Genomic DNA, 20,556 nt, shown 5'->3' on the forward strand with positions numbered 1-20,556 from the left:
TCTTTTTTCCCATTTTTTCTTCCCCCCGGCTATGCAAGAGCTCCCCCGGGATGGAAATCCCAGAAAAATCCTGGAAAAATAAAAAATTCCATGAAAAAAAAAATTAAAAATCCCGGGAAAGGCTCGGGAGGAGCCAAATTAACCCAAAAACCCTCGGGGGAAAATCCCGGGATTTGGGATCCAACGGGAAAAGCTTCGGGATTCCCTGGATATGCAAAGAGGGCGCCAATAAATCTGTGGAAAATGGGATTTTCTGAGAGAATTCCCAAAAAAACCCCACAGGGATGGGAGGAGGGATGGGAGGGGTTGCTCGGGGATTTTGGGATTTGGGATCGGACGCGGGATTTGGGGGAATAAAGGGGGGAAAGAGATCGGAGGGTGGTTGGGAATGGGGAGGGATGGAGCCTGAAAAATGGGGATGGATCCCATAAAAATGAGGATGGATCCCATAAAAATGGGGATGGATCCCATAAAATTGGGGATGGATCCCATAAAAATGGGGATGGATCCCATAAAATTGGGGATGGATCCCATAAAATTGCCCTGGATCCCATAAAACTGGGCGGGATCCCAAAAATTCCCGCCCTTGATCCCCCTGCAGGGGGCGTGGCCCCGGTCAAGCCCCGCCCCAAACGTCTCCACCCATCCAAGCCCCGCCCCTTCCCCCGTCGCCCTTGCCGCCCTCTTCCGGTACCATGCGCGGGTGGGCGTGGCTTCCCCTCTGCAGCCAATCACCGCGCGAGGCGTAACTGCTCGGACCAATGGGAAGGCCGGAACCGCCCAGACCCCACAGCGCCTCATAACAACACCAAAAACCCTCGAAAATCCCCAAAACCCCCCCCAAAATCCCCTAAAACCACCCCGACCCCATAGAGGCTCCGGGGGCGTGGCCACTCACAAGCCCCGCCCACCGCTTCGCCCCCCATTCCCTCTCGCCCTCACACCCCTTTCCGGTATCACGCGCTGCTGGGCGTGGCCTTATCCCCTCCAACCAATCAGAGCGCGGGGCGGTGCAGCGCCGGCCAATAGCGGCGCGGCGCGCGCCGATGACGCGCTGGAGCGCGACGCGCGGCGCGGCGGGGCCGGCATGTGGCGGCCGCTGGCCGCGCTCGCCGCCCGCGGCGCCACCGGAGGCACCGGCGGGGCCTCCCCCGGAGCCGCCCCCGGCCCCGCGCCGCTGCCGCTGCTGCTGGCGCTGCTCGCCCGCCACTGCGCCTGCGGGACGGTGCGCCGGGCCCGGCAGCGCGGCGGGCCCGGGGACGCGGCCCGCGGCACCGGGAGAGGAACCGGGAGCGGCGGCTCCGGGAGCGGCGGCTCCGGGCGCGGCCGCTGGGGAGGTTCCCGCGGCCGGTGCGGGCTGGGAGCGCCGCGGGGCGCCCTGATGGCCGCGGTCGGTGCCGGGGCCTTCGTGTGGGACGGGCAGCGCATCGAGGAGGAGGAGCTGAGGCGGTGAGCGGGAAACACCGGGAATAACGGCGGGAATAACGGCGGGGATAATGGGGATAATACCGGGAATAACACCGGGAATAATAACGGGAATAACGCGGGAATGGGGGGAATACCGGGATAACGGGGATACTAGGAATGGGACATTGGAAATACTGGGGATAAAAATCGCGAATTTAGCTCCCGGTATCCCATAAAAACCGGGACTGCCCCGCAGGTCGGCGCAGGCGCTGCAGCAGCTCGAGGATCCCGCGGCGTTCCCGGAGCAGGAGCGGGGCTGGGAGCCGGTGATGCAGCGGGAGCGGTTCCGCCTCTGGCGCCGCCCCATCCCCGGCTCGGCGCTGTTCCAGTACCGAGGTGGGGAATCCTCAATCCCCAATTCCCGAATTCCCAAAATCCCCAATTCCTGAAATCCCAAATTCCTGAAATCCAAAGCCCCCAAAATCCCCAATTCCTGAAACCCCAAATTCCTGAAATCCCAAATTCCTGAAATCCCAAAGCCCCCAAAATCCCCAATTCCTGAAATCCCAAATTCCTGAAATCCCAAAGCCCCCAAAATCCCCAATTCCTGAAATCCCAAAGTCCCCAAAATCCCAGATTCCCGAATTCCCAAAATTCCCAGATTCCCAAAATCCCCAAATTTGGAAGTTCCCAAAATCATGACATTCCCAAATTCCCCAATTCTCAAAATCCAGGAATTCCTAAAATCCCAAAACCCCAAGTTCCCAAAATCCTGAAATCTCAAATTCCCCAAAATCCCCGAAATCCCCAATTCCTGAGTTCCCAAAATCCCAGATTCCCGTGTTCCCCAATTACCAAAATCCCTGAAATTCTCAATCCCCAAATTCCTGAATTCCCAAAATCCCCAAATTCCCCAATTCCCAAAATCCCAAATCCCTGAATTCCCCAATTTCCAACTTCCCCAAATCCCTGAAATTCCCAATTTTTGGATTCCTGGGATTTTGGGATTCCCAGGATTTGGGGATTTTTGGGCTTTTGGGATTTGCTGATTTTTGGGATTTTCCCGCAGTTTTCGGCTCCTACACCGACGTCACTCCCAGGCAATTCTTCAACGTCCAGGTGAGCGGAATTCCCAAAAATTCCCTGGAAATTCTTGCCAGGATTTGATTCCAGGGCTGGGAATGTTTTGGAATTCCAGGTGGATCCCAGAAAATCCTGGAAAATTCCTACTTTTGATCCTATCCTGGAAAATTCCGGATCCCATTTTTCCCAAACATTCCCAGAAATTCCAGATTTCCTCCCAAGGGTTTTCTGGGATCAGGGTAGGGGAGGGGGGAAGGGATTTTCCCCTGGTTTTTCCTGGAATTCCACGGTTTTCCCTATCCCTGAAAAATCCTGGATTTTCCCTGGAATTCCGGGATTATTCCCAGGTTTTTCCCCAGTCCCAATTTCCCAGGATTCCCCTGGAATTCCAGGATTTCTTTCAGTCATTCCTGATCCCATTTCCCCTGGAATTTCAAGATTTATTCCCAGGTTTCTCCTCAATCTCCATTTCCCAGGATTTCCCCGTTATCCCGGGTTTATTTCTGGGATTTCCCCATCCCAGTTTTCCCTGGAATTCCAGGATTTCTTTCAGTCATTCCTGGTCCCATTTCCCCTGGAATTCCAGGATTTATTTCCAGGTTTTTCCCCAGGGTTTCCCCATTGTCCCGGGTTTATTTCTGGGATTTCCCTGCTCCCATTTTTCCCTCGAATTCCGGGATTTCCCCGTTATCCCGGGTTTGTTTTTGGGATTTCCCTGCCCCTGTTTTCCCGGGATTTCCCTGGAATTCCTGGTTTTTTTGGGATATTTCCCAGCTGGACACCGAGTACCGCAAGCAGTGGGATTCGCTGGTGCTGAAGCTCGACGTGGTGGAGCGAGACCCGGCCACGGGCTCGGAGGTGATCCACTGGGTGACGCAGTTCCCGGTGAGAGATTTGGGATTTGGGAATTTGGGATCTGGGTTTGGGATTTGGGACTGGGATCTGAGGGGATCCACTGGGTGACGCAGTTCCCGGTGAGAGATTTGGGATTTGGGATTGGGATTTGGGATCTGGGTTTGGGATTTGGGACTGGGATCTGAGGGGATCCCCTGGGTCACGCAGTTCCCGGTGAGAAACCCCAGGGATCCTTTGGGATCTGGGATTGGGGATTGGGATTTGGGATCGGAGATTTGGGATTGAGGTTTGGGATCAGAGGTGATCCAATGGGTCACGCAGTTCCCGGTGAGAGATTTGGGATTGGGGTTTGGGGTCTGGAATTTGGGATCCACTGGGTCACGCAGTTCCCAGGGAGAATCCCCAGGGATCCTTTGGGATTGGGGATTTGGGGTTTGGGATTTGGGGTCTGAGGGGACCCACTGGGTCACACAGTTCCCGGTGAGAGATTGGGGATTTGGGATTGAGGTTTTTGGGATTGATGGGATCCACTGGGTCACACAGTTCCCCGTGAGCATTGAGGGATTTGGGTTCTGGGATTTGGGATCTGGAATTTGGGGTTCAGGATTTGGGGTTTGGGATCTGAGGGGAGCCACTGGGTGACACAGTTCCCAGTGAGACACAGAGGATCCTCTGGGACTTGGAATTTGGGATCTGGGATCCAAGGTGATCCACTGGGTCACGCAGTTCCCAGTCAGCCATGGGAATTTGGGATTGGGATCTGGGATTGGGGATCTGAGGTGATCCACTGGGTCAAGCAGCTCCTGGCGAACCCCTGGGATTTGAGGTTTGGGATCAAAATTTGGGGTTAGGATTTTGGATTTGGGATCAGGGACCGGGATCAGGATCTGGGATTGGGGCTGATCCTGTTCCCTGAGATGTGGGATTGGGATCTGGGAAGGGGTCTGGGGTCCATTTTGGGATCCTGACCCCGTTCCCGTTGCAGTACCCGATGTACTCCCGGGATTACGTTTACGTCCGGCGCTACAGCGTCGACAGCGACCGCAACCTCATGGTGCTCGTCTCCAGGTGGGGCATCCCGCAAAAAAACTCACGGAATTCCCCCAAAAAACCCATGGGATTCCCCCCAAAAACCCCCATGGAATTCCCAGAAAAAAGTCTTATGGGATTCCTGAAAAATCCCCCACAGAATTCCCAAAAATCCCCTCTGGAATTCCCCAAAACCTTCCACGGAATTTCTAAAAAATCCCTTCTGGTATTCCCAAAAAAAATCCCACATGGAATTCCCAAAAAAACCCCATGGAATTTCTGGACAAAAAGCCCCTACAGAATTCCTGTCAATTCCCAAAGAAATCCCCCATGGAATTCCCAAAAAATCCCCCAAAAAAACCTCACTGAATTCCTGGGAAAAAAAATCCTGGAATTCCTACAAATTCTGGGGTAATTCCCAGATAATTCAGGGTAATTCTGGATGATCCCACAGGGCCGTGGAGCATCCCGGGATTCCCGAGGACCCCGAGCACGTCCGGGTTCGGAGCTACGAATCCCACATGGTGATCCGGCCCCACCGCGGCTTCGACGAGGTGGGAATGCCCAAAATCCCGGAAAAATTGGGGAAAATCCTGGGGAAATCCTGGGGAAAATCGTGGTAAAACTGAAGAAAAATCCAGGAAAAATTAGGGAAAAATAATGGGAAAATTCCAGGAAAAATCTGGGGAAAATTCCAGCAAAATTGGGAAAAAATTCTGGGAAAGTCACAGGGAAAAATCCTGGGAAAATTGGGAAAAACTGGGGAAAATCCCAGAAATTCTTGGAAAATCCCAGGATTTAGGGGGAGTTGGGGTGGGTTCTTGGAGTGGAAAAACCTCAAAAGCTAGGAAAAAACCACCAAAAAAAGGAGAATTTGGGGGAAATTTTTTTGGAATTTGGGATCTGGGGGTGGTTTCTGGGCCAATTCCCACCAGGGATTTTTGGGATTTTGGGGAATTGTGGGTGATTTTGGCGTTTTCCAGAACGGCTTCGATTACCTGCTGACCTACAGCGACAACCCCCAGACCGTGTTCCCGCGCTACTGCCTCAGCTGGATGGTGTCCAGCGGTGAGAATTCCCAAAAAAACCCCAAAATTCCAAGGAAATCTTGGGAAAAAGGGGGGAGGAAGAGAAGGAAAAACTGGGGGGAGAAAAGGGGGAAAAAAATGGGGAAAGAGGGTAAAAATTGGGGGAAAAGTGGGAAATACTGGGGGAAATATTGGGTAAAAGGGGGTTGGGAATTTTTTCTCATCTTTTAGGAATTGCCAGGAATACCGGAGTTCTTGGAGAAGCTGCACTTGGGAAAGGGAAAATGGGGAGAGAAAAGGGAAAAATCAGGAAAAACTGGAAAAGAAGGGAAAAAGAGATAAAAATTAGGGGAAAATTGGGAGAAATTGGGGAAAAATTGGGGCGAAAATGGAGAAAAAACTGGGGGAAGAGGGTAAAAAATTGGGAGAAAAATGAAGAAAAAATTGGGAAAAAAAGGAGAAAATTGGGGGAAAAGGGGGAAAATTTGGGAGAAGGGTTTCCCACCCTCCGGGGTCCCCAGGGATGCCCGAGTTCCTGGAGAAGCTGCACTCGGCGGCGCTGAAGGCCAAGAAGATGGAGCTGGAGCTGAGGGATTACCTGAGCCCGGCCAAGGGCCCCGAGCCCCGCGGGGCCGCCCAGCACCTGGAGTACGCCTGAGGGAACGGCCGGAAAACAGCTGGAAAACATCTGGAAAATGGTGGGAAAACATCTAGAAAACGGCGGGAAAACGACCTGGAAACGGCGGGAAAATGACCACAAAATGGCGGAAGGAAGGAGGAAAATGGCGGGAAAATGATCTGAAAATGGCGGGGAAACGGAAAGAAAATGGCGGAAAAAAATTCCTGGAAAATCCCCAGGAAAACTTTGGGAATGGATGGGGAAATACCAGCAATAAACTGGGAAAAAAAAAAACTCTGTGGGGGTTGTCCCAGAAGCACTGGAAATAAACTGGGAAAAAAATCCTAAAAATTGTCCCGGAAATATTGGGAGTAAATTTGGGAATTGTTCTGAAAGCAATGGGAATAAAATGGGGAAAATAAATGGGAATTGGCCCAAGAACAGCAGGAGTAAACCTGGGAATTGCCTCAGAAACAATGGGAATAAACTGGGGAAAAAATCTGGGAACTTTCCCAAAAACTCTGGGAAAAAGTGGGACAAAAACCTGGGAATTGTCAGAAAAACACCAAAAATAAAATGGGAAAAAATCTGGGAATTTTCCCAAAAACTGGGAATAAAGTGGGAGAAAAACTTCCCCTGTGGCCTCCAAGACCTTCCCATGTCTTCCAGGAATAAGGAAATTTGGGACCCAGGAGTTTGGGATCGGGGAATTTGGGATCCAAGGGTTTGGGATCTGGGAATTTGGGATCCACCACTGAGCCCGAGTCACATCCTGAAGTTTATTCCAACCTAAAAAACAAAACTGTACAAAACATCCAAACCCTAAAAACCACTGGGAACGCGGGAGGGGGACCTGGGGGATTTTATGGGATTGTTGCTGGGATCCTGTGGGATTTTGATAGAATTTTCTGGTATTTTACAGTATCTGGCTGGGATTTCACTGGGATATTTCGGGATTTTGGGGATTCTGTGGGATTTTGCTGGGATTTTTTTGGTTTTTACTGGGATATTTTGGGATTCTGTGGGATTTCACTGGGATAATTTTGGCATCCTGAGGGGCGTTTAGGATCCTGAGGGACTTTTTAGGATTCTCTGGGCCATTTTAGCATTCTGTGGGATATTTTGGAATTCTGAGGGTTTTCTCAGGGCCATTTGGGATCCCGATGGATTTTGGGGATCCCCGGGGCCGCGTGGGGCTCAGTCGGACTCGGAGTCGCTCTCGGCCTCCTTGACGTCCACGCTGAACTTGTACTCCTGGTCGCAGCCCATGTAGGCGTCGCTCATGAAGAACAGCGTGTAGTGCTGGGTGCCCGCGGCCGGGGCCACGAAGTCCAGCTTCACCTGGGGACAGGGACAGCACCACGGGGTCACCAAGTGTCACCCGGGGTCACCCAACCTGTGACACCATGGTATGACCCAGTCCAGCTTCACCTGGGGACAGGGACAGCACCACGGGGTCACCAAGTGTCACCCGGGGTCACCCAACCTGTGACACCATGGTATGACCCAGTCCAGCTTCACCTGGGGACAGGGACAGCACCACGGGGTCACCAAGTGTCACCCGGGGTCACCCAACCTGTGACACCATGGTGTGAGCCCATGGAACCATGGTGTGACCCAGTCCAGCTTCACCTGGGGACAGGGACAGCACCACGGGGTCACCAAGTGTCACCCAACCTGTGACACCATGGTGTGACCCAGCCCATGGCACTTCAATGTCACCCGGGGTCACCCAGCCCATGGCACCATGGTGTGACCCCATGGAAGCATGGTGTGACCCAGCCCAGTGTCACCTGGTGTCACCCAGCCCATGGCACCTTGGTGTGACACCATGGAAGCATGGTGTGACCCAGCCCAGTGTCACCTGGTGTCACCCAGCCCATCGCACCTTGGTGTGACCCAGCCCGGTGTCACCTTGGCATCATCCAGCCCATGGCACCCACCCTGTGTCACCACCACGGTGTCACTCATGTCACCCCCCCAGTGTCACCCCAGTGTCACCTTGGCCTTCTGCTGCAGCGTCAGGCGTTTGATGGAGATGAGGCTGTTGGACTTGGAGTCGCCGATCACCACCCACCAGCCCTCCTCACGCTTCTGTGGGGACAGCAAGGGGACATCGGGGACATCAGAGACACTGTGACCACAGGGACACCCCCATCACCACCCACCAGCCCTCCACACCCTCCTGTGGGGACATCAGGGGATGTTGGGGACATTGGGGACATCATTGGGATGGATGGGATGGGGATGGATGGGGATGGATGGGGATGGGATGGGGATGGATGGGATGGGATGGGGATGGATGGGATGGGGATGGATGGGATGGATGGGATGGATGGGATGGGGATGGATGGGGATGGGATGGGATGGATGGGATGAATGGGATGGGGATGGATGGGATGGGGATGGATGGGGATAGATGGGGATGGATGGGATGGGATGGATGGGATGGGGATGGATGGGGATGGATGGGATGGGGATGGATGGGGATGGATGGGGATGGGATGGATGGGATGGGGATGGATGGGGATGGATGGGATGGATGGGATGGGGATGGATGGGGATGGGGATGGATGGGATGGATGGGATGGGGATGGATGGGATGGGGATGGATGGGGATAGATGGGGATGGATGGGATGGGATGGATGGGATGGGGATGGATGGGGATGGATGGGATGGGGATGGATGGGGATGGATGGGGATGGATGGGATGGGGATGGATGGGATGGGATGGATGGGATGGGATGGATGGGATGGGGATGGATGGGATGGATGGGATGGAGATGGATGGGGATGGATGGGATGGATGGGATGGATGGGGATGGATGGGATTGGGATGGATGGGATGGATGGGATGGGGATGGATGGGGATGGATGGGATGGATGGGATGGGGATGGATGGGATGGATGGGATGGAGATGGATGGGGATGGATGGGATGGATGGGATGGATGGGGATGGATGGGATTGGGATGGATGGGATGGATGGGATGGGGATGGATGGGGATGGATGGGATGGATGGGATGGATGGGATGGATGGGATGGGATGGATGGGATGGATGGGATGGGGATGGATGGGGATGGATGGGATGGGGATGGATGGGGATGGATGGGGATGGATGGGATGGGATGGATGGGGATGGATGGGATGGATGGGATGGGATGGGATGGATGGGATGGGGATGGATGGGGATGGATGGGATGGATGGGATGGGGATGGATGGGATGGGGATGGATGGGATGGGGATGGATGGGATGGGATGGATGGGATGGGGATGGATGGGGATGGATGGGATGGGGATGGATAGGGATGGATGGGATGGATGGGGATGGATGGGGATGGATGGGATGGATGGGATGGGATGGATGGGATGGGGATGGATGGGATGGGGATGGATGGGATGGATGGGGATGGATGGGATGGGATGGATGGGATGGGATGGATGGGATGGGATGGATGGGATGGGGATGGATGGGATGGGATGGGATGGGATGGATGGGGATGGATGGGGATGGATGGGATGGGGATGGATGGGGATGGATGGGATGGGGATGGATGGGGATGGATGGGATGGATGGGATGGGGATGGATGGGATGGGGATGGATGGGATGGGGATGGATGGGATGGGATGGATGGGATCCTGACCCCGCGGTACCTGTGGGAACAGGGGGGCGATCACCGGCCCGGTGACCTCCTCCTCACGCTCCAGCTGCACCAGCACCACCACGGGGCCACCGCTGGGGACAGAGATGGGAACAGTGACCACAAACCCCAAACCCCAATGGGAACAGTGACCACAAACCCCACCCTGATCCCATCCCAAACCCCAAACCCCATCCCGATCCCATCCCACACACCTGGAGACAACAGGATCAGCAACAGTAGGACCACACCATGATCCAGACCCCAATCCCAAACCCGATGACCCCAATGATCCCAATCCCAATGATCCCAATCCTGATCCCAATCCCCTACAGACCTTTGGATGCTGTCCCTGTCCCCCACCTCATGGGACAGCTCCATGTTGGGGTAGCGGTTGAAGAACCATCCCCAACCCAATGATCGCAATGAACTCAACGATCCCAACAATCCCAATGACTCCAATGACCCCAATCCCATCCCAATGACCCTGCTGACCCCATTCTCACCTGCGGATGCTGTCCCTGTCGCCCACCTCGTAGGACAGCTCGATGTTGGGGTAGCGGTTGCAGAAGCGCGCCACGTCGGCGATCTGCGCCTCGGGCAGCTGCAGCAGCGCCGTGCGCTCCTCGTCCTCCATCTCCATGATGTCAAACACGCTCTCCACGCCCTGCGGTGCCCACAGTCGGCCCGAGGTGTCCCCAGTGTGTCCCCAAAGTGTCCCTTGGGTGCCCCCTGGATGTCCCCGAAGTGTCCCTTGGGTATCCCCAAAGTGTCCCCAGGGTCTCTCTTGGGCGTCCCCTGGGTGTCCCCAGGATGTCCCCAAGGTGTTCCATGGATCCCAAGGTGCTCCCTGGGTGCCCTCTTGGTCCAAAGGTGTCCCCAAAGTGTCCCATAAATGTCCCCAAAGTGTTTCCAAGGTGTCCCAAAAGTGTCCCTTGGATATCCCTTAGGTATCCCCAAGGTGTCCCCAAAGTGTCCTTTGGGTGTCCCTAAAGTGTCCCTTGGATGTCCCTTAGGTGTCCCCAGAGTGTCCCCAAGGTGTCCCCTGGGTGTCCTTTGGATATCCCCAAGGTGTCCCCATGGTGTCCTCTGGGTCCCAACGTGTCCCCAAGATGTTCCCAAGGTGTCCCCAAAGCGATCCCAAGGTGTCCCCTGGATGTCCCTTGGATATCTTTAGAGTGTCCCCAAGGTGTCCCCTCGGTCCCAAGGTGTCCCCAAGGTGTCCCCAGCTGTACCTTGTCCGTGCAGCGTTTGATGTGCTCGGAGGTGAAGTGGGGCAGCTGCTTCAGGTACGAGTCCTTGGACCACATGGCCTGGGTGACCATCTGGGCCAGCTCCATGGCGGCCAGCGCCGGGCTGAGCCACCCATTGCTGGACAGCACGTCCACGCAGGCCTGGATCAGCCGGATGGCCTGGACAGATGGACAGGGATGGTCAGGGATGGTCAGGGATGGACAGGGATGGACAGGGATGGACAGGGATGGGCAGGGATGGACAGGGATGGACAGGGATGGGCAGGGACAGACAGTGATGGTCAGGGATGGACAGGGATGGGCAGGGATGGACAGGGACGGACAGTGATGGTCAGGGATGGACAGGGATGGGCAGGGATGGACAGGGATAGTCAGGGATGGACAGGGATGGGCAGGGATGGACAGTGATGGTCAGGGATGGACAGGGATGGGCAGGGATGGACAGGGATAGTCAGGGATGGACAGGGATGGACAGGGATGGGCAGGGATGGACAGTGATGGTCAGGGATGGACAGGGATGGACAGGGATGGACAGGGATGGGCAGGGATGGACAGGGATGGTGAGAGATAGACAGCGATGGTCAGGGATGGTCAGGGATGGACAGGGATGGACAGTGACAAGGACAGGGACATGGACACGGCCACCCATTGCTGGACAGCACATCCACGCAGGCCTGGATCAGCTGGATGGCCTGGACACATGGACAGGGATGGACAGGGACGATCAGGGGTGGTCAGTGATGGTGAGGGATGGTCAGAGATGGTCAGTGGCAGCCAGGGATGGGGACTTCATGAGATGGACACAGGCTGGAGCAGTTCCTGCAGAACTGACCCCATGGAAAAGTGACCACATGGGGCAATCCCTGGAGAACTGCCCCCATGGGATGGAATTCCTGCAGAATTGATCCCATAGATGGACCCAGGATGGAATTCCTGGAGAAATGCCCCCATGGGATGGAGCCAGGATGGAATTCCCAGAAAAATGACCCCATGGGATGGAATTCCCGCAGAATTGACCCCATAGATGGACCCAGGATGGAATTCCTGGAGAACTGCCTCTGTGGGGTAGAGGAACCCCTGGAGAACCTCATTATCCCACCCCTGCTGTCCTCGTCCATAAATCCCACCCCACCCCAAATCCAGCCCGTTTCCCATGATGGATGGGGGGTCTCTCCAGCTCCTCACCCCAAGAACCCTTTGCTGCGCTCCCCGTGCCCCGAGCGGGGTTTTGGGGTCCCACCTTGCTGAGGATCTCCTCGGTGTCCGACTGCAGCTCGGCGCTCAGCTGCATGCGGGACAGGTGGGCCTGCAGCAGCAGGTTGGTCTTGACGTGGGGGTCGTTGAATTTGGGGTTGGTCAGCTTGTGGGGCACCTTCTGGGCCAGCTGCGGGTGGAGGAGAAACCCTTTAGTGCCCAAACCCCAAACTGGGGCTTGACCCCTAAACCAGCTCTGTCACCGGGGAGGAGGAGGGAGAGAGGTTTGGGATTGTGGAATTTGTGGGGTTGGGATTGTTGAGTGCTCATCCCATCTCATCCCAGTCCATCTCAATCCCAACAGATCCCATTCCATCCCATCCAATCCAATCGATCCTACTGATCCTACTCTCAGCCCGCTCCATTGCTCCTATTGATCCCATCGATTCTATTGATCCCATCCCACAGATCCCATTGACCTCATTCCATGGATCCCACTGATCCCATTGACCCCATGGATCCCAGACCTGGTGCAGCAGGTTGTCCTCGTGGTGCCAGATGGGGATGTTCCCATGGATCCCATCCCATCCCATGGATTCCATGGATCCCATTGATCCCATCCCATGGATCCCATGGCTCCCACCCCAATGATTCCATCCCAATGATCCCAGACCTGGCACAGCAGGTTGTCCTCATGGTGCCGGGTGGGAATGTTCCCATGGATCCCATCCCATGGATCCCATTGATCCCATCCCATTGATTCCATAGATCCCAATAATCCCATAGATCCCATACCATGGATCCCAATGATCCCACTGACTCCATGGATCCCAGACCTGGGGCAGCATGTTGTCGTGGTGCCAGACGGGGATGTTCCCATTGATCCCATCCCATCGATCCCAATGATCCCAGTGACCCCATCCCATGGATTCCATGGATCCCATCCTATGGATCTCAAGGATCCCATGGATCCCATTGACCCCACAGATTCCAGACCTGGCACAGCAAGCTGTCCTCGTGGTGCCGGATGGGGATGTTCCCATTGATCCCATCTCATTCCATGGATCCCATTGATCCCATCCCATGGATCCCAATGATCCCATCGACCCCATTCCATGGACCCCAATGATCCCATTGACCCCACTGATCCCATTGACCCCACAGCTGCCAGACCTGGCGCAGCAGGTTGTCCTCGTGGTGCCGGATGGGGATGTTCTCGTACTCGGCGGCGTTGGAGATGATCTCCAGCAGCCCCCGCACCTTGGTCTTGGCGTTGAGGGACATGCTGAACAGTTCTGGGGGAAAACACGCAATAATTGGGAATTTGGGGGAGAAAACCCAAAGCCAGGGATTCTTCTGGAAGGAAAATTAACAAAACCAGGGGTTTTTTGGGACAACACCCCAAACTTGGGAGTTTTTGGGGGAAACACCCAAACCTATGGAATTTTTTGAGGGAAACACCCAACCTCATGGATTTTTTTGAGGGAAATTCCCAACCCCATGGATTTTTTGTGTTCAAACCCCCAGCCCCATGGATTTTTTTGGGGGAAAAGGGCAGAACCCGGGGTTTTGGGCACCTATGGTGGTGTAGTTGATGTAGTAGTAGGCGGCGATCATGCCCAGGTTGAGGGGGGCCACGTCCATCTCGTCCTCGATGCTGATGCACTTGGACTGCTCCAGGTCGCTGAGGGTCTGCTCCACCAGCTCCGACAGGTGATCCGACAGGTGCCGGTGGGACACGCCTGCAGCGGGACCGGGGGGTCATGGGAATGATGGGATTGGGATGGGAATGATGGGATTGGGATGGAAACGATGGGATTTGGATGGGAATGATGGGGTTGGGATGGGAATGATGGGGTTGGGATGGGAATGATGGGATGGGAATGATGGGGTTGGGATGGGAATGATGGGATGGGATTGGAATGATGTGATTAGGATGGGATGGGAATGATGGGGTTGGGATGGATGGGGTGGGGTGGGATGGGAATGATGGGATTGAATGGGATGGGAATGATGGGATGGGAATGGGAACAATGGGATTGGGATGGATGGGATGGGAATGATGGGATTGGGATGAGATGGGAATGATGGGGTTGGAATTGGAATTATGGGATTGGGATGGGAATGATGGGGTTGGGATGGATGGGGTGGGGTGGGATGGGATAAAGGGATCATGGGAGAATGGGATGAGATAATGGGATAATAAAATGGGATAATAGAAAAATGGGATGAGAAAATGGGATGGGGTAATGGGATGGAATGGCATAATGCATTGGGGTAATAGGATAATGAGATAACGGGGTAATGGGAAAATGGGATGGGGTAATGGGATAACGAGAATATGGGATAATGGAGGGATGGGGTAGGATGGGATCCATGCGATGGGATGGGATGGGACAAGATGGGATTGCCAGCACCATAACCACCCCAGGACATTCCCAAGTGCCGTTCCAGGCTGCAGGAGCTCCCTGCTGGCACGCAGAGCCCGCTCCCACCTTGCAGGTTGTAGTAGTTGGGGTTCTGGGTCATCCTGCGGTACAGGAAGGTCCAGGTCAGGTAGTCCACGGCGTCCTGCTTGTTCTCGATGGTCTTGGTGACGATCTCGGCGTTGAAGTGGTCGTGCATGCAGTGGTCCAGGTGGGACTCCACCGGCAGAGGCTCATACAGGAACTTCTTGAAGAAATCCTGGGGCAGGAGGGACAGAAAAAAGGGAAAAATTCAAGATTTCATCCCAAAAATAGTGTGGGAACACCCAGTGCCAGGAGGGTTTGAGTTGTCCTCATGGTGATCCCAACCCTGAGTGAGGGTTTGGATCCATTCCATTCCATTCCATTCCATCCCATCCCATCCCATCCCATCCCATCGATCCCACCCCAACCCTGGTGAGGCTCATCCACCATCTGGAGGAGGCCAGCCCCGGCTGGAATCCCAGGAACGCCCCCAGATCCGTGTCCCACCTTCTTGGAGCCCTGGCACATGATGACGCAGCGCCCCTCGTCGTCCTGCAGCGGGCGGTTGGCGTGGCCGACCATCTGCAGCACGTCGTAGATGGGGTAATCCACGTACCTGCAGGGCCAGGGCGTCAGCAGCGCCCCAGGGACCCCAATCCCAATCCCAATCCCAATCCCACCTGGGATCCCAATGCCATCCCTATCCCAATCCCATCCATCCTATCCCACCTGGGATCCCCATCCCAATCCCCCTCCTAATCCCAATCCCAGTCCCCCCATACTACCCCATCCATCCTATCCCACCTGGGATCCCAATCCCATCATAATCTCATCCCAATTCCCAATCCCAATCCCACTCATCCCATTCCATCTCACTGATCCCTGTGATCCCTTTGATTCTATCCCATTCCACCCCATTCCAATCCCAATCTCAATCCAATCCCATCCCAATCTCAATCCAATCCCTTCTACCCCACCGCATCCCATCCAATCCCAAACCAAATCAACATCCCATCCTAATCTCATCCTATCCCGTCCCAAACCCAATCCATCCCATCCATCCCAAACCCAAACCCAATCCCATCACATCCATCCCAATCTCAATCCGGTCTCATCCCACCACATCCCAAACCCCATCCCAATCCCACCCCATGGATCCCATCCCAATCCCACCCCACGGATCCCATCCCAATCCCACCCCACGGATCCCATCCCAATCCCGCCCCACGCCGCGGGGCCGGGGCCGTGCTCACGCGTGGATCTTGCCGTTGTAGTACTGCGTGTCCATGATGATCACCAGGTGTGCCGAGATGTTCATGCCCCAGCAGAGGCTGCGCGAGGCCACCATCACCTGCACGGCTCCTGGGGGCGGGAGGGCACCCGGGGTCAGGGGGACAGAGACCCCGGGATCGGGGTACGCGGAGAGGGGGTGGGGAAGAGCCCGGAATTTCTGGGGTGGGAGGTGGAGATCCATCCAATCCCAGCCTCTGTCCCATCCATCCCAATCCCATCCTTCCCATCCCAATCCTGATCCCATTTTATCCCATCCCATTCCATCAATCCCAACCCCAAAAATCAATCTCATCCCACCCCAATCCCGATCCCAATCCCAGTCTCTATCCCATCCCCATCCTATCCCATCAATCTCAGACCCAAAACGAATCTCATCCCACCCCAATCCTGATCCCAATCCCAATCCCAATCTCTTCCCATCCTATCTAATCCATCCCATCAATCTCAGCCCCAAAATCAATCTCATCCCATCCCAATCCCAATCCTGATTCCAATCCCAATATCTATCCCATCCCGTCCTATCCCATCAATGCCAACCCTAAAATCAACCTCATCCAATCCCAATCCTGATCCCAATCCCAATCTCTATTCCATCCTATTCATCCCCTCAATCCCAACCCTAAAATCAATCCCATCCCAATCCCAATCTCTATCCCATCCTATCCCATCCACCCTATCAATCCCAACCCCAAAAATCAATCTCATCCAATCCCAATTCTAATCCTGATTACAAACACAATCTCTATCCCATCTCCAAAATGAGTCTCATCCCATCCCGATTCCAATCCCAATTTTTATCCTATCCCATCCTCTCCATCCCATCCCATCCCATCAATCCCAATCCCAAAATCAATCTCATCCCATCCCAATCTCTGTCCCTTCCCATCCCATTCCATCCCAGCCCCAAGATCAATCCCACCCCATCCCAACCCCGCCGTGCCCCGACCGGAGCTGAAGAGCTGCTCCACCACGCGCCGCTCCATGGCCGTGAGCCCCTCGTGCAGGTACCCGACCCCGTTCACCAGCGTCTCCTTCAGCGTGGGGTCGCTCAGCTTCTCCAGGTACGGCACCAGGTCCTTCTCGGCGCAGTGCAGGAACCTGCCGGGGATCCGGGAGTTGGGAAAGGCCTTTGGGATCCCCCATCCCATCCCATCTCATCAATCCTACCAATCCCATCTCCTTGCCCCATTGCCCCCTTTGATCCCATCCCCTTAATCTCACTGATTCAAATCCCAGTCCCAATCCCATCCCATCCAATCCCACCCCACGATCCCCCTCTTCTCCAAGCCAAGTCCCCTCAGCTCCCTAAGGAATTCCCCATCTCCACCTCCAACCCCATAACCCAACCCTGGACATCCTCCAACCCCACAGCCCATCCTGTGGTGCCCTCAGGTGTCCCTGGGCAGCTCCGTGGTGTCCTCCAGGTGTCCTTGTTCCCATCTCCCTCAGCAATTCTCCATCACAGATGTTCTCCAACTCCATAACCCATCCCAGATCCCTCAGGAATTCCCCATCTCCACCTCCAACCCCATATCCCAACCCTGGACCTTCTCCAGCCCCACAGCCCATCCCGTGGTGTCCCCAGGTGTCCCCCAGGTGCCACCTGTGGCGCTGGACGTCGGAGGCGCAGGTGGTCAGGATGTTGATGGCCGTGAGCCGAGTCTGTTTGCGGGATGGGACGAAGACCAGGACGGGTTTTTTGGGCGAGTGCTTCATCACGGCGTGGTACACGGGCTTGGCCATGGACAGCAGCCGCGTCTGCGTGTGGCTGATGTTGAAACCCTGCCAAAAACCCCAAAGCCAGATGGATCCCAAAGGATTCCCTGCCAAACTGGTGGGAAAGCCTGGGAAATTCGCGTAATTCCAGCACGGTAATGACTGATCCTTGGATTGGATTGGTGATCAATGGCCAATCCTAATCTCAGTCCCAATGGATCACGGCCAAGAATGAACAACAATCCCAAGGGATTGTAGCCAAGAATTGATTGGCCAAGAATGACCAACAATCCCAATGGATCATGACCAAGAATAACCAACAATCCCAATGGATTATGGCTAAGAATAACCAATGATCCCAATGGATCATGGCCAAGGATTCCCAAAGATCCCAAGGGATTATAGCCAAGAATTCCCAACAACCCCAATGGATTATGGCCAAGAATTCCCAACGATCCCAAGGGGTTTTCCCAAGAATCCCGTCCCTACCTGGATGTGCAGCTCCAGGGGCACGGGGCGCACGTTGGGGTGGAAGTTGAAGGTGGCCGTGGCGCTGCAGCCCAGCCAGTGCGCCACGTCCTTGGCGTTGGACAGCGACGAGCTCAGCGCCACGATGCGGATCGGCCGCTCGATCTGCGACGAGATGTAGCGCATGCGCGAGCAGATCACCTCCAGCACAGGCTGTGGGGGAAAAAATGGGATCAGGAATGGGATTGGGAATGGGATCCGGTCAGGAGAACCCATGGAAATCCCTCCTGATGTAGCGCATGCGCGAGCAGATCACCTCCAGCAAGGGCTGTGGGGATAAACGGGATCAGGAATGGGATTGGGAATGGGATCCGTGAGCAGATCACCTCCAGCACGGGCTATGGGGATAAATGGGATCAGGAATGGGATTGGGAATGGGATCCGTGAGCAGATCACCTCCAGCACGGGCTATGGGGATAAATGGGATCAGGAATGGGATTGGGAATGGGATCCATGAGCAGATCACCTCCAGCACGGGCCGTGGGGGATAAATGGGATCAGGAATGGGATTGGGAATGGGATCCGTGAGCAGATCACCTCCAGCACGGGCTGTGGGGGATAAATGGGATTGGGAATGGGATTGGGATGAGATCCAGCCAGGAGAACCCATAGAAACTCCTCCTGAGCTTCCTGAGAGACAAATGGAACAGCATCAGGATCAGAAAAGGGATCAGGAATGGGATCAGGACCAGGATCAGAAGCAGGATCAGGAGTGGGATCAGGAGCAGGATCAGAAATGGAATTGGGACCAGGATCAGAAGCAGGATCGGGAGTGGGATCAGGAGCAGGATCAGGATTGTTCCTGGCTGAGATCCATCCAGGACACCCCATGGAAACCCCTTCTGACCCTCCCATCCCATTCCCATCCCACCAGATCAATTCCCACCAGGCAAACCTTCTCCAAAACAACTCAAAATCCCACTGGGCTGGACCCATCCCCACCCCACTGCCAGGACTCTCACCCCGTTCTCGCCCCCGATCAGGTGCACTTCATCCACGATGAACAGGTTGACGTTCTGGACGTTCTTGCGCTGCTTCCAGCGGCGGGAGAGGATGTCCCACTTCTCCGGGGTGCTGATGATGATGTTCCCTTTGCCCAGCAGCTTCAGGTCCGTGCTGGTCTCCCCCGTGAGCAGCACCACCTTCTTGTTGAGGCGCTCCTGGAACTTCTCGTACCAATCCATGAAAACCTGGGCAAACGGGGATTGGCCTTGAATTCGGGAGGTTCCCAATGGATTTATCCAGAATTCACACAGGAAATCATCCCTGAAATGGGGTGATTCCCACCAAATTCCTCTCAAATTGAGGAAATTCCCGAACTGGGGCAATTCCCACCAAATTTCTCAGGAATTCACACAGGAGTGGTGTTGTTCTCCTCAAACTGGGGCAATTCCTACCCAATTCCTTTTAAACTGGAGCCATTCCCACCAAATTCCCCTCAAAATGGTGCAATTCCCTCTAAATTCCTCTCAGACTCAGGCAATTCCGGCCAAATTCCTGAGGAATTCCCACCAGACCAGTCTTATCCCAAAACTGGGGCAATTCCCTCCAAATTCCCCTCAAAACTGGGCAATTCCCTCCAAATTCCCCTCAAAATGAGGCAATTCCCACCAAATTTGGGCAATTCCCACCACATTCCTCTCATGTTTCCCTCAAATTGGGGCAATTCCCTCAAACTGAGGCAATTCCCTCAAATTTCCCTCTAAATTCCTCTCAAAAAGGGGCAATTCCCACCAAACTGGGGCAATTCCCAACCAATTCCCCTCAAATTTGAGCAATTCCCACCAAATTCCTCTCAAACTGGGGTAATTCCCACCAAATTCCCCTCAAAACTGGACAATCCCCTCCAAACTCCCCCCAAACTGAAGCAATTCCCAAATCCCCCCGTAACCCGCCGGGCGGTCAAACCCCGAGCAGATCCCGAAGAATTGAGGGGTGAAGATGGTGGGAATTCCTTCTCCAGGGAATTCCTGGTGCCCACCTGCTCGGCCAGGGCCTCCATGGGGGTGATGTAGACGCAGCGGCCCTCGGAGTTCTGCAGGAGCATGCGCAGGATGGCGAACTCGGCGCAGATGGTTTTGCCGCTGCCCGTGGGCGCGCCCACGAAGACGTTGTCGTCGCTGTTGTACACCGTGTTGAACACTGGGCAAACGGGAAATTCCCGGGGGTTTAGTGGGAAAGAAAATTGGGAATGGGGTGAGGATTCAGCTGGAGGGAGAGGAGATCTGGGGAATGTCTTTAGGGATAAACCACTGATCACAAAATTTTCAGAGAGGGGATAATCCATGGATCCAAAACTTTGGGACAGGATAAACCACGGATCTGAAAACTCTGGGAATAGGGGATAATCCATAGATCCCAAAACTGGGAATAATGAATCATCCACGGATCCCAAAACTGTGGGAGAGGGGATAAAGCACAGACCCAATGCTCTGGGACAGGGTATAAACCACAGA

General features: G+C 54.8%; 2 protein-coding genes across 2 annotated transcripts; one reads left to right on the top strand and one right to left on the bottom strand.

The window, feature by feature from the left end:
- The first annotated feature begins 695 nt into the window (after positions 1 to 695).
- On the top strand, positions 696 to 6,127 carry STARD7 (StAR related lipid transfer domain containing 7). Its single transcript, XM_054294680.1, has 10 exons — positions 696 to 703; positions 1,000 to 1,144; positions 1,244 to 1,449; positions 1,664 to 1,803; positions 2,477 to 2,526; positions 3,265 to 3,375; positions 4,331 to 4,413; positions 4,829 to 4,928; positions 5,358 to 5,442; positions 5,924 to 6,127. The coding sequence occupies exons 1-10, from the start codon at positions 696 to 698 to the stop codon at positions 6,058 to 6,060; spliced, it is 1,065 nt and encodes a 354-aa protein (XP_054150655.1). The 3' UTR covers positions 6,061 to 6,127.
- Positions 6,128 to 6,782: 655 nt separating this feature from the next.
- SNRNP200 (small nuclear ribonucleoprotein U5 subunit 200) lies at positions 6,783 to 20,242 on the bottom strand (the record flags this gene model as incomplete). The annotated part of the gene is made up of 16 exons (XM_054294681.1): positions 6,783 to 7,362; positions 8,023 to 8,115; positions 9,680 to 9,761; positions 10,173 to 10,333; positions 10,902 to 11,078; positions 12,160 to 12,303; positions 13,287 to 13,408; positions 13,691 to 13,855; positions 14,609 to 14,798; positions 15,071 to 15,179; positions 15,817 to 15,925; positions 16,803 to 16,954; positions 17,460 to 17,638; positions 18,062 to 18,253; positions 19,063 to 19,290; positions 20,082 to 20,242. Coding segments are annotated over 16 exons (2,408 nt in total), but the record flags the coding sequence as incomplete, so codon positions are not given.
- Between the last annotated feature and the right edge of the window lie 314 nt (positions 20,243 to 20,556).

Source organism: Melozone crissalis, unplaced genomic scaffold (genome assembly GCF_028551555.1).
Source record: "Melozone crissalis strain CALT ecotype California unplaced genomic scaffold, PUWL_Pcris_2 ptg000302l_1, whole genome shotgun sequence".
NCBI lineage: Eukaryota > Metazoa > Chordata > Aves > Passeriformes > Passerellidae > Melozone > Melozone crissalis.

What these genes read in the sequence shown, in the direction of transcription:
- STARD7 (XM_054294680.1), top strand. An exon ending in ACTGGGTGACGCAGTTCCCG is followed by an intron (nt 3,376 to 4,330) that starts GTGAGAGATTTG and finishes TTCCCGTTGCAG; the next exon opens with TACCCGATGTACTCCCGGGA. An exon ending in CCCACCGCGGCTTCGACGAG is followed by an intron (nt 4,929 to 5,357) that starts GTGGGAATGCCC and finishes GGCGTTTTCCAG; the next exon opens with AACGGCTTCGATTACCTGCT.